The 14083-nt window shown below is 34.5% G+C and overlaps 1 protein-coding gene across 3 annotated transcripts in view; it reads left to right on the top strand.

The window, feature by feature from the left end:
• Window positions 1–14083, top strand: part of CERT1 (ceramide transporter 1) — a 117290-nt gene that overhangs the window by 91850 nt on the left and 11357 nt on the right. For 2 of the 3 annotated variants that reach the window (XM_057740922.1, XM_057740939.1), the window contains exons 9-13: window positions 1098–1184; window positions 3271–3363; window positions 3869–3946; window positions 10637–10732; window positions 13228–13360. In XM_057740922.1, the coding sequence (XP_057596905.1) occupies window positions 1098–1184; window positions 3271–3363; window positions 3869–3946; window positions 10637–10732; window positions 13228–13360 (487 nt within the window). The remainder of the gene's footprint in view (window positions 1–1097; window positions 1185–3270; window positions 3364–3868; window positions 3947–10636; window positions 10733–13227; window positions 13361–14083) is intronic. The other variant, XM_057740930.1, reaches the window with a different exon arrangement.

Here is a 14083-nt window from a genome sequence, read left to right on the forward strand (position 1 = left end):
ATATGCCATTGAGGCATATTTTGGGGTAGCCTACTCTGGGCCCCAACAAAGCTATTGTTCCACATATAGTCCACTTAAATTTCTTTTATCACAGCAAGATACACACATACTTTGCTTGTTTCCATTTTGCTATTCTTTTTTTTATCTTCTGATACAGCTGAGGTTCTGCTTGCATTAGAACTACTTGGAGGATTTACTAAACATGCGTATTCCTGACTCCACCCAAGACCTACTGAAAAGTTAATTTCTGCGAATGAGGGCCGGGGAATTTTCATTTTAACAAGTTCCCCCGGCAGTTCAGGTGATTGAGACCCACTGCTCTACCATTCTAAGCAGGCTTTCAAGCATCAGTTCAGCTTTTCTTTCTCTATAATATAATTGTCTTTGCTTAGGAAGGTCCCCCTCAGAAACCCTATCTGTCCTTCTCATTGGCTATAGATCTTCTGCAACTTTGTACTTAAAACCTTCTTGCAATTTTATATGGTTTCTGTCGCCAAGTACTCAAATCATAGGTACTCAACTCTGCCACCGTAGCATGAAAGCAGACATAAACAATACATAAAGGAATGAGCATATTATATTCCAAGAAAGCTTTATTCTAATTTCATATAATTCCCACATGTCATGATTTGCGGAGGTGTGGGGGGGAGAGCACACCGCTTGGCTTGTGGGATTGAACCCAGGTCCTCAGCAGAGAAAACGTGGAGTCCTAACCATTGGACTGCCAGGGAATTCCCCATGAAATGTTATTCTTGTTTCCCAGCCATTTAAAAATGAAATTCTGAGCTTAAAGGCCATTCTGAAAATAGGCAGTGGATTAGAATTGACCCATGGACTGTAGCTCACCAACCCCCTGCTCTAGATTATTGCCCTAACACAGTGTCGGTCCATATACAGTAAGTATTTGAGTACTGAGTGAGTGAATTGTAACTCATGGTTCTGCACAGAGCATATGTTATTCATCTAGTGTACTAACTGATTCAGAAATGTTTGTCAACTCACTTTTCAACTTTCTCCTAGAGTTAATGCCAGGGTTATCAGTGTTTGCTGTTTTTGTGAATCAACTGCTTTTTTTTTTTCCCTGTATGTCTGAATAGGAAGGCCCAAACAGTTTGATTAATGAAGAAGAGTTCTTTGATGCTGTTGAAGCTGCTCTTGACAGACAAGATAAAATAGAAGAACAGGTGTGTATATTATTAAAAATTATAAAAATCCTTGATGTATGTTATTCATATAAATAGAATTTGAAGTAATGATTCTGATAACCTAAAAAATGAATTGTGTCTACATGGAATCACAAATGTAGAAGACTCCTTATAAGTCACTTTCTTCATTGATCAATTTGCAAGCAATAGAAAGAAGACTGATGATTGTTTAAAGGAAGCATGCATAATTAACATGAAATTAAAAGGAAATATTCTGCCTGTTCCCCTTGAAGTATGCAACTTTATTATCATTCTGTTAATACAAAGCATATGTTTGCTCTGAGTAAAACAATCCTTTTGAATTTCTCTTCACCACCAAGTACCATGTGAATTCAAAAGGAAGATGGCCAAGAACTTATTTTTCTTTTATGTTGGTACCATTCAGTTTTTATTGTTGACTCATTTATTGTTAACTTTTACTACTACTTCCCTACTTTTAACTTTGCTCAGTGTTTTTTCACCATTAAATTCACAGCAGTTATACCCAACTCCTTGTGTGGAAATTGAAGGAAAGCATTTTCTAAATCCTTTAACTCTAGTTTCAAGATTAATTTAATGCTTTACCTTCTTTAATTCTGCAGTAATGCAGTTACCTTATATTACCACTAGATGGTACTTAAAGATGAATTTTAGTTCTTCTCAAAGACTTTCAGCATCTTACAAATCATATGTGTATCAGTTTTATACTACAAATTAACTCGCATAGAAAAATTGGCTTGTTTATTCCCTGTGATTGCTAATTCAGTCATGGTTATTATGCCCATTTACTGATCTGTCTATCTGAGGGTAAGTCATCTGCAATAGTGGCTGTTTACTTTTCATGCTTATTTTCCCCTTTTTTTTTATCAGTGATGAAAATTTGTCACATTAACTTATAAAGCTTATTACTCATTTTTTATACCCCAGAGATGCTACACAGCACTTAATAGAACTTTCAGTTCCTAAATGAGTTCAATTTTGGATGCCAAAAATATCATCTGAAATAGCATCGTTGTATTTGGTTTTTTTGGGGTGTTTTGGGGGTTTTATTTTTTTGTTTTTTTTTTCCCCTTCATTGTGTTTTCACTTTTGTTTTTACCTAAGTTGTGTTATTTTGGGGAGAGTAGTGAACTGTGAGGTTAAGACAAGTTAGTCTTAGTTTTGCCACTAATTTTGTAGCTCTAAACTTATCACTTAAATTCTCTGGGCCTTGGTTTTCTAATCTGTGAAACAAGTAATTGGACAAGATGATTCACATCATCCCTTCAGGCTCTAAAATGCTCCTCTACTGAGTATCAATATGGTGGTTGAGTTGGAGTTGAAAAGAATCAATAAAAACTTTTGTACACTTCAGAAGAAAGAAATATTCGTGGGGCTATCAACTTGTTAATTTCAATCTATTCCTGACACTCTGGTGGATAAAAACAAGTCATTAAAAAGACCATGATTTTCCTTGCCCAAGAGCCAGGCACGTTGATATGACTAAGATAATCACACAGCACCACACAGTTTCTGGTGCAGTACGTATAGTAAATATTTATTGAATAAGTGAGAAGAAACTGGGCAAGCTGAGGAGGAAGGAGGTTAACTGGTAGCTTAACAAGAGTGAGGTGATGTGATGAAGGCAGAATACCTTCATGGAAAGGAGACAGAGATATACATGATATGTTCTTTTGAACATAACTGAAGCAGACAATGATATTGGTTCAAATGATACAGCCCTGCAGGGCCCTGATGATGTGGAATGATTGGAATAACTTGGCCAGAGTTTGGATAAGAAAATTATTTTGGTGGCAGTGTTAAGGTTGATTCATGATAAGTGGTGCCATGCTGGTACTGGAGATTCTGACTGGAAGCAAAAATCAAAGAACTAATCTTTGGTCTGAGGTGGTATCTGTGGAATCAATAAGAAGAAAATTGGGATACATGAAGTGTCAAGATTTGGCAAGGCTTGTATCTTTAGAGTAGCTTCATTATTCAAATATTTATAAGTACTAAAGTGTTCAGTAATTAAATGTTATATTATCCATTCTTAACCTGCAAAATGCATTTAAACCTTCCCATTTAACATTATATTTTTTCTCAGTCACAGAGTGAAAAGGTCAGGTTACATTGGCCTACATCGATGCCATCTGGAGATGCCTTTTCTTCTGTGGGGACTCATAGATTTGTCCAAAAGGTAAGCTAATGTCAGAGTTTATTAGAAGTATATGCTATATTTTTCTTCACTGTTGATGAAACTATCCTGTTACATAAGTTTTCTTCCTTTCTTGAATTTAAGTAATGAGATTTTTTGGTATTACATGTTTTCTTCCATATACATCATCCAAAACTGTTAGAAATTTTCTAAGTATAATGTTCTTTCTTTTTTATTTAAGGGGAAGAAAAGGGTGGGGAGTGGCTTGTCCAACGTAGTTAACCAGAAGTGTAGCCAGTGATATTAAATCTCTTCTTGCTTTGGGGCTAATGGTATTATTTTGTATTATTGGAAGCACTGCATTCTTTATAGAAAGATTTTGGAGCATAACACATAATAGGTGCATGAAGTCAGCACTTGCTGCTGAGCTTGTTTCATATAGTGCTTTGTTCTCTCTTTCTTTATCTTGTGTTTGGAAGTTGGTACTGAATGCTCTGTTGTGCCTTTGTTCTGATTACTTGGTTTTTTCTTTGTCTGTCTCTGGTAGCCCTATAGTCGCTCTTCCTCCATGTCTTCCATTGATCTAGTCAGTGCCTCTGACGATGTTCACAGATTCAGCTCCCAGGTACTGTATGAATGTATAGAGTGGACTTGAGTCTTTCTGTGCTATATTTCAGCCTGCTTTCCCAATTCCTAGAAATCTTTTGGATAGGCCACTTGTTTTGGTTTTGAATTTTAATTAGTAACATCAAGCATTAAAAAAGCCTTCCTTATCTGCTAAATAGTTCCTCTGTCAGGCTTGCATGTGCCCTTTGTATCCTGTATTGTGAATCGCTTGGAATTTTGCCATATAGGAGGTGCTCCTGAAAGATTTCAAATTGAATTGAAACGAATAGAAGGTACCTGGTTTTTAACTATCCTGTGATATCTGTTTCTTCAGACAGGATTTAGCAACTTTTGTGGACATTGTCTATAGGATATGTTATAGCATTGAAGTGGGTTCAAGTCTTCTAATAATTTAAAATGTCTCATAATATATTCAACAGGGAATAACTTTTTAAATAAAATGTCTCATTATCATTATAATACTAAGCTTTATTGAACAGGTTGTGTTTTCCTTAGGCAAAAATTACCCTTGGAAATGAGTATTCCTGTCCACATGAGAAATCTATGGAAATTGATTTAAATTATTTAGTATCAGCACGGTTTAGGAATTTAGGACAGGAAGCTGGATGCTTGCAGTCTCTGCCCTCATAATAAAATCAGAATATCAGCGGAAGGATATTTTTTTAGCATCAGCATCAGGTTAAAAACATTTTTTTATAATCTTTACATATTTGTCATTCAACTTTGTATTTTTATGGTGATTGCATTTTATTGGATTACAGTATGTCATCGTATGTTAAGAACCTGAACTCTCTTGTCAAAATGACCAAGTTTAAATCCAGTATCCTGATGACGTTTGACAACTTTTCTAACTCCTCGTTGCTTTGCTTCTGTCATCTAGCTAGGGCTATAATAGAGCTAGAATTCAGCATATAGTAAGAGCTCAATAAGTGAGCTTTTATCATTTTAGTATTATTTCTTTGAGCTAATCAAAACTATCTATTTTTTCTCTATCAGAGTGTTCCAATAAAAAATTTTTCTCTATCAGTGTTCCAAAAAAAAATTTTCAACTAAGTACTAAAGAACAAAATTGTTTGACTCAAATTTTTTTTCTGACTTTTGTAGCTTTTTCTCTCCTTGAAAATTTTTGAAAAAGAGATGTATCAGTTCCTCATCAAAAATTACCCTTAGCCAGATTTATTACAATATTTGTTACCTCTTGGTTATTCATGTATGCATGTTTTTAAAATAGTGACTTATATTCACAATAAATCAGAGACCAAACTGGATAATACTGTGAGACTTTGGTTTATTCTGTTAAGCTCCACCTTGCATTAAAATAATAAAGTAACAACTAAAAGACATCAGTACTGGTCAACATGCTCTTAAAATATAGAAATATACATGCTATAAATTAAAGAAAATGTAATGAGATAATGAAAAGAATTTGAGCCGCTGATAGGTGACTAAGAATTAGGGCTTCAGAACTCAGACCTGGGCCTTAACTATAGAGATACGTAAAACAGCTGAAAACCTTCAGATACAAGTGAAATATCACTGAGAGGCAGGTGCCCAGATCTTTATAAGGCTGCCAAATTGTAGCTTACTTCTTTACCTAATTTTTTGTGTAACTTTTGTATATAAGTTGAGAAAAATCTTTCTAGAATTTTTTTTTCTCATGTGTGATGCTCATGATTAATCCGATTCTGTTTTTGAGCTTTTGATTGTTCTGTTGTTTTATATGCCAGAAGAGGAGATGAAGAAAAATAACGCTGAGTTCTTCAAGTATTTATTGTCCTTGCTGAAGTGTGTGTTGTCATTAGCAGACTTGGGCTCTGGCAGTTAACTGTTGATTACTTTGGCTTTGCCATATATCAGTACATACAAGTCTTGGCTCATAACTGCTTTGTTCTTGTTGAAATAATGATCATAGTCCTGCTTGACTAGGATAATTAAGTGTAGGACTGAGAGATGCCCTGAAAATTACTTCAAATAAAATATAACTCTACTAGGAAATGAGTAGCAGCACATGAATCTTTATCTGTCCAATGAACAGATGTTTGAATTGAAGTAGCTGTGAACGAAAGTGTACAAAAAGTAGAAAGGACTTAGATTTATAAATGGATCTTTTTGGCCACATTTATTTCCATAACACAGTTACCATCTAAAGATGTCACCTCAGAAATCAAAGGGAAATAAAAAGCATCCTTAGTTGGGGGTGGGGGAGAAAAGAGAAATGCGCAGGCTGGATAGTACATCTGCAGGTTAATATATGATGAGCATCACTGTTGCAAAAACAAATCTGTGTAAAGTTCTTTCCCACTTGTGTCCATAGTAACATTGTTGTGGTAATAATTTATTTCACCCCGCTGTTTTTTATTGTATCAATATAAGTAATACATGCTAATTTAGCAGAACTAGAAAATAGAGTAAATAAAATTAAAATGCTAGATCACTATTAGTATTCTTATGCATATCCTTTTTTCATATATATGTACATTAAAATAAATAATAAAATCAGGCACATATTGATAATTACACACACCTTAGTAATTGTTTTTTTTTTCCTACCGAAGTAGGTAATTCTATATATACTGTTTTGTAACTAGGTTTTTTTTTTTTTTAAAGCACACATATAATTAGGCCCATCTTCCCATCAGTAAATATAGGTCTAGATCTCCTTGTCCATTGTATGGATATGCATACTAGATTTACCTACTCACATAATATTGAACATTTAGTTTATTTTCAGTTAGTCTCTGTTATTTAATAAATGTGCTACATGGGCATCCTTATATATACAGCGTCCTTTTATATACATCTTCGTACACTTATCCAGTTATTTCCTTAGAATATACTTCAAGAAGTAGAATTTTTAGGGCAAAGCCCATGCATACAGCCAAGTGTTTTTTTTATTATTATTATTCTTATTGCCAAACTGTTCATTAGAAAAGTTGAACTAGGGGCTTCTCTAGTGGCGCATGGTTAAGACTCCGTGCTCCCAATGCAGGGGACCTGGATTCGATCCCTGGTCCGAGAACTAGATCCCACATGCATGCCACAACTGAGAGTTCACATGCCACTAAGGAGCCCAGGTGCTACAACTAAGGAGCCTGCCTGCTGCAACTAAGACCCGGTGCAACCAAATAAATAAATATTTAAAAAAAAAAAAGAAAGAAAGAAAAGTTGAAGTAGCTACACTCCCAGGTCAGTTTTCTTTTGCTATACTGACACTGAATATTATAATTCTGCTAATATTTGCCAATCTGATAGAGTAAAAGTGTTATTTTTGCTTCTTGGCTATTTGAGTTTTTCAGTGAATTGACTATTCATGTCTTTGACCATTTTTCTTTTGGGTTAACAGTACACGGTTAATTTGTTATTAATAAATTATTGTATCCAACAGATCCCTTTATGACTCTGTAACAATAAACATAGTTGTATTCCTTTCACACGGATAAGAAAAAAGAGATCCAAGCTCTGTTTGAGACCTTCTGAGACTTTTGTTCATTACAATTTTTTTGTACCATCAAAGGACAATTTCCTTTTAAAGTTTCTATGTCAATAGTGTTAGAAAAATCCAGTTAGATCTAGCCTTCTAAAATGGCATTCGGAGTGATTCAAATGTGAAGTGAAAGAAAAGGTAAGAATTGGAGTGTGAACACCTCTTATTTCAAATAGGCTTTATCAAAAGTTTTTTCATAGTTCATTTGGTATGCGGATGCTGTGTGTGTCAGCTTGTCATTTTCAACTTAAAGTGCAAAAAATCAAGGGCATGATTCCTGAAATTATTCTTTGTCTAAAATTCAGGGTTTTTTTTTTTAAGTAATAGATGTTTCTAATATTATTTTCTAGTAAATCAAATTTTGAACCTAATAAGGTGGAAAATTTGGCATATGTTTATTCTTGTCATCCAATTACTGGTGCCTAGTTTCCCACTTATTTTTGATATAGAGTCATAACTGAAAACAGTAAACAGAGCATCTTTAAGATTATATCTGAAATGTGAGTGTGGTCACGAATGCCCAAGTCATTGCCCCTAGAGTAACATTGACTACTGCATACTTTAACATAAAATTCATTATAGTGAGATTTTACCAGTATCATCTTTCTACTTAACCTAATGTTATTACCTTGAGGAATATACCATAATATATACCATACCATAATGGACAAAGATTCCTTGATGAAGGCTTTGCAAACATGGTTAGTACAGTAATTGGGTACTTCATTAGTTTCATTAATTTCCTAGGAGCACAATACTAAATACATCTTGTTTGTTTCTCTTTTGGACTTTTTCAAGCCCTGTTAAGGAAGTAAATGAGGACAGAAGACTGAAAACTTTTCCATAGATGCAGTGGAACTATAATAGGCATACTGTTTCTTCATCTGTCTAGCAAGATGATATTAAATGTATTTACTGGTCATTGTTTCAAACTTAAGTTACCTCCCATCAATTTATATTTGTGGAATCTGGTTTCTTTTGCACCAAAACACAAATCAAAAACACCTCATTTTTCAAACATTTGAAATAACTAATTTAGGAATAATCTAAACAGAAACACAATTACCTGCACATTTTTCAACAAAAGAGCTAAATGACACTAAAGTTGTTTTAAACAGAACTCTGTTTTTCAGCAGAGTAAAATCCTTAACATTCTTCTTGCACAAATAATTCACTTAAAGTAGGGCCTGTTTGGGGGAAACATTTCTTTCTGCCTCTAATCTCATGATAAATACAGGTGTTCTTAACTCCCAGTGTCGTACCTAAAAAGTACATACATATTCAGATCTGAAGATTTTTAAGATCTTGGGATCTACAAATGATTAAGAAAAAAAAACTTTTCTCAGTCACGTTTTGACAGACAAATGAATCAAGCCAGTGCTACTGTGGAGGTTTTATTTGTGCATACTAACTGGGACTTTCTTTGTTCTTCCTCTTTTGGTAATAAGATACGTTTTGTGTGTAGTATTTGTAGCTTGGAATCCTACATTAGTTATCCTTATCCTCTCAAAGCAGATTTCAGAATTTTAGAGGCACAAAGGTTCTTTCCAGTTAGCTTCTGAAGTTGTTTTCTAATCAAGGCTTTATAAAATTATAGATGTACTAGTAGTCATGTTTTAAAATTTCTTTCGAGTCTCTAACTCAACACCATTCACATTAAAGATTATGAATAAAGAAATAAGATTATGTAATGTTTATTTAGTACAAAACTAGATTGTAGAATTTCAGCATAAACATTTTTATCAAAAACTTTTCCAGTGATCATTGCCAATTAAAGAGACACTTAAAGCCATAACTGCTTTCAGTAACCAAAAATGCATTCTGAAATCCAGAAAACTTGATGTACACATCACAATACCATGTTGATAACATCCTTTTGTGTAGAAAAATTATATTCCCCAGGGTGAATAATTTTAAGAGCTATGTCCCTAAACCATTAATGTGTTTATTTCAAAATACATGTCGGGCTTCCTTGGTGGCGCAGTGGTTAAGAATCCGCCTGCCAATGCAGAGGTCACGGGTTTGATCCCAGCTCCAGGAAGATCCCACATGCCGCGGAGCAACTAAGCCCGTGTGCCAAAAAAGAAAACAAACAAACAAACAAACAAAATACATGTAAACCTGGTTCTTCTGTTTCCCTAATGAATGCAATAGACTTTATGTAAAATAAGTAGTTAAACTGAGGAATAAATCTTTAAATCGAAGTATGATATGCATATTTTTCAACTCTTTTCTGCCTTCTTTTAATATTATATAAAACAAAATTATGAGTAAAAGTTCAGAAAATAGAACTGAGAAGTTAAGTGTCTATGTATAGATAGTTAAGGTGCTGTTCTCTTAGAGACAGTCTTTTTGTCACTTCAGTTCTGTTTTAAAACATGTTTCATACTAGGAGGGTTTCCAAAGAACACTTAAATGAAATCTTACTAATAAATCTGATTCAGGATTCTGGGAGTGTGAACTATTTGACTTTATTTGCTTATAAAAGATGTGTAGGGGTAATTTGATAGTTAAAAGCAGAGGTTGCAATTTAAATTTAGTACAAAGAATGAACTGTAAATAAAAGGCGATAATGTACATGTATGATAATTAGCATTGTCCCTAAAAGAATTTAGAACAACTAAATTGGAATCAGATTTATGGAGGAGTTAGTAATTTTTTCAGTTGACTTATATTCATGATAAAAAAGGAGTTTATCAGTGAAATAACGAAAATTTTTTTACCTTTTTGTAGAGAAATCTTGACATAATGAGCTTTCTAATATCTTTATGTAGTCTTAAATATAGGAACACTGGACTAGATGGTCTCTTTGTGCCCCCTTTACCCTTAATGTTCCATGATTTTATGCTTTAAGGCATTATCTCTGTAAGGATGCATTTTATGGTAAAGAAAGGAATCATTCTTTTTTCCAGAAAATGCTTGTTTTGGTCACTTGATGCACAGTAGGCCAATACGTTATTAAAGTGAAGCACCTTCCTTCCCTAAATTTCTCCTTCCTGTCATTAACCTGGATATGCTATCTGGAATGTGGACTAAAACTCTTCAACACTGTATAAAACCTACTAACCTTTGTACATTTGGTTGCTTAGCTTTCTAAGAACATCATTTCTGAATTGAAGTAAACTGAATACCATTCTGTTTTAGAGCTTGTGACATAGCTATTAACTGGACGTTGATTCTTATGGCTCTATTTTTCTTTTTGAGGTTGAAGAGATGGTGCAGAACCACATGACTTATTCATTACAAGATGTAGGTGGAGATGCCAATTGGCAGTTGGTTGTAGAAGAAGGAGAAATGAAGGTAATTCCCAGCGTGGTGTTGTAGATTGCTAATTGCAACCCTGTTGCAATCCTACTATATTACTAGTGATATAAGTAAGAGAGCATTTAGAAATTTCTTTTAAGTAAATTATTATATAAGATCAAAGAAACACTAAATATTGAGAAATAAAATGTCCTTTTGCTTCCCTGGTTTAGCTTTTACATAATTTCTTTATGATTATAATATAAATCTGTGCACGGATCATTCTGTTTTGCTTATGCCATGGAGAAAATAGTTTGGGGGTTTCTATGTGAATAGGTCACAATTTGCTGATGGCTCTTTTTTAATATACTAAATGTTGTGCCCAGATGTCACTTTTTTCCCTCTTAGGTCTGTACCTCACTTCTTGTTCTTTCTCTCACTGCATCTTTTTTTGCTATTTGAACATTAGTTAGCTAATCTTGCTCACATCCCTAAACACAAAAGACAGAGCAAGAAACAAGAGATTGAGAGCTGGGTTAAAAAGGAGCAGCAGCATTGAATTTTGGATTACCTCATGCCCAAGGCACTGTGCTAAAGATAAATAGATGTTTAATAAGACTCCTTCCAAGCTGAAACTTTGGTTGGAGAAAGAGGATATTGGCATTTAAAAGAGACAGTTACTTAGCTCCATGGGATAACAGTGAATGACAAGTACAGGTGAACAGTGGAGAAAAGCTGGAAAAGAAAGAGATCTCTGATTTGAGACAGATTGTTTTACATTGAGGAGCGTTTGAACTATATCTAGAAATGGAAACAAGATTATGACAAAGGAGAGGTGAGGGCATTTTATAAAAGAAATATGAGCAAAAACTTGAAAGCAAATTTTGTATTCAGGAGTGTTGTATAGACTTTTGGCCAGAATTATTCTAGCAAATGAGACACAGTGTTAGATGTTGGAATTTCCTCTCCTCCTGAATAGGAAACAAATTAAGGAAGAAGATAGAGGAAACAGGCAAATGAGATGCCAGGATTTTAGTTGTAATTCTGTTAAGCTGATTGGAGAACATGAAGACCAGCTGCCCTGAGGTCTTGCTAATTTGTTACCCCAGAATTAAACACAGTATTTCTGACATAGCTGGCTAGTCACGGGCCTTCCCCCACAAGAGCAAGCCCCAAAAGCAGACCAGCATACATCCTGTCCACAGGAGAAGGGGTTGAGCCAAGCCCCTCTAGTCCTCCTCCTGTGCTCACCATTCAAATGTCCCTCTTTCCCCCCAGGGAGAAGGAAGTGAAAGGGTGAAGCGATAGTTTAGGTGAAGCGATAGTTTAGATAGTTGAGATAGCTTAGATGAAGCGATAGTTTAGGTGAAGGTCCTCCACGTGGAGTGAGTGGTAGAGAAAACATGTTCCTACAACACTAGAGAGAGAGAAATTGGGACTGAATTATGGGGAGTATAAAATAACCCACTAAACAGAATTTTCTGTTGTCTGTAGCAGTAGGCTAGCCATTGTACACAAAGTAACATTTTTGGAGGAGTAGGCTGATGGGGTGAAACTAGAGACCAAGAAAACCACTTGAGTCAGGTAGGAGGTGATGAAAACCTACCTAAAAAAGGTATCCAGTAGTAGAAAAGTCAAGCTTTTGGATGTCTTATAGAAGATTAGTAATAAGCTTAATAGCTGTATGAAATGTGAGGGAAGGAATCAAAAGTGTAGAGTTTCCAGTTTCAGTGACTGGGAAAATAACAATCCTAGTAACAAGAATAAATAAGTATGTAAGGAAAGGTACTTTGGAGAGAGAGATTGTAAAAGAGAAATTATGTGAAATGCCTAACAGTGTCTGGCCCCGTAGGCACTCCATAAATTGAGAGCTGTGATAACATATGTTTATTCATTTTTCAAAAGAACTTATTACAGAGCTGTCTAAAGTAGGAAACCATCTATAATTTTGAAGTAATTAATTATGTTCAGCAGTTTATGTATATAGTCTCAATATTTAAAGCAAGATAGACCTTTAGGTATGCAACCTCAGTATTTAAAAGCAAGATATCATTGATCTTTATGCAATTTTAGCTTTCCATCATGAGTTCAACAAATAATTGAGTGCCTACTGTGTTTCAGATACTATTCTAGATGCTGGGGATACAGACTTGAACAGAACTACCTTAAATCAGTATCCCTAAGGAGATTATGTTCTAACCAGCTTTATCTGGCCTTCTTAGCCATGTTGAATGGTCTTTGAGAATGTTCAGTAAATAATGCCTAATTTAAATTGATATATTTACTTTTTCAACAATTCACAGTAATTTAGTCATTCATCACATATGCCTATTTTTCAGAGTTGGTGTTTATCTTGGATTTGTAGTTTTAAATATTTTTGTGTGTTAATAATTTGAAATTTTAAACTTTCTTTTGGCAGAATATTTATGTTCCATAAGTGTATTTTCATACATAAAATTCTAAAAAGCAGCTAAATTTTAAAACATGTTTTCAAATTTGTACTTTCAGAGTTTTTTTTTTTTTTTAAACATGTTTTAAAATATATCCTCTAGGTATACAGAAGAGAAGTAGAAGAAAACGGGATTGTTCTGGATCCTTTGAAAGCTACCCATGCAGTTAAAGGTGTTACAGGACATGAGGTCTGCAATTACTTCTGGAATGTTGATGTTCGCAATGATTGGGAAAGTAAGCTGCCATTGTTAATATATTTTGATAAAATTATTATTTTGAATTTAATACCAAATCTAACCTGGTTTTCTACATCTGATCTATAGTGTACAAAGTCAGTATAGAAATGGAGAATCATATAGGGGACTGATAATACCTTACATTTAAATAAAGCTTTTCACTGTACAAAATGCTTCTCAGTAAATTATAGCATTTGATCCACTACCTCAGTAACCCTGTGTGACAGGTAGGTAATAAAGTAAAATTCAGATCGCTCAAGTGACTTGTCAAAGACCACAGAACTAGTTAATGGAAAAGCCAGGACTAAAATAAAATGTTTCTGTTTTATCATCTTTTCTTTTCCTAGATTGTTTTGTTTCCATGATAAATTGTAGATGAATCCTGCTGTGGTTTGTTTAGCGTTATTGGGTGGGTGGGTGGGTGGGTGTGTGGGTGGGTGTGTGTATGTGTTGCCCTCAGTCATCAAATTTTATAAATATGGGTACTTTGGGACCACATGTTTATCCATGGCAGTTTGACACTCTTCACAAACATTGTCACCTAAACCTAAACAGAACAGCTTGTTCAGGTTAAATAAATTAAGGATTATAGGAAGGGGAGGGGCCATAGTGTTAGGGAGTAATTTGTGCCCTAGTAATGAAGTGGCGATTAGAATTGCTTTCTTGCAATGGAAGCTAGATCCTGAGCTCAAGAAAATGAGATTTCCTGGTGCTTAGGTCT

The sequence above is a fragment of the Hippopotamus amphibius genome, chromosome 1 (assembly GCF_030028045.1).
Source record: "Hippopotamus amphibius kiboko isolate mHipAmp2 chromosome 1, mHipAmp2.hap2, whole genome shotgun sequence".
Lineage (NCBI taxonomy): Eukaryota > Metazoa > Chordata > Mammalia > Artiodactyla > Hippopotamidae > Hippopotamus > Hippopotamus amphibius.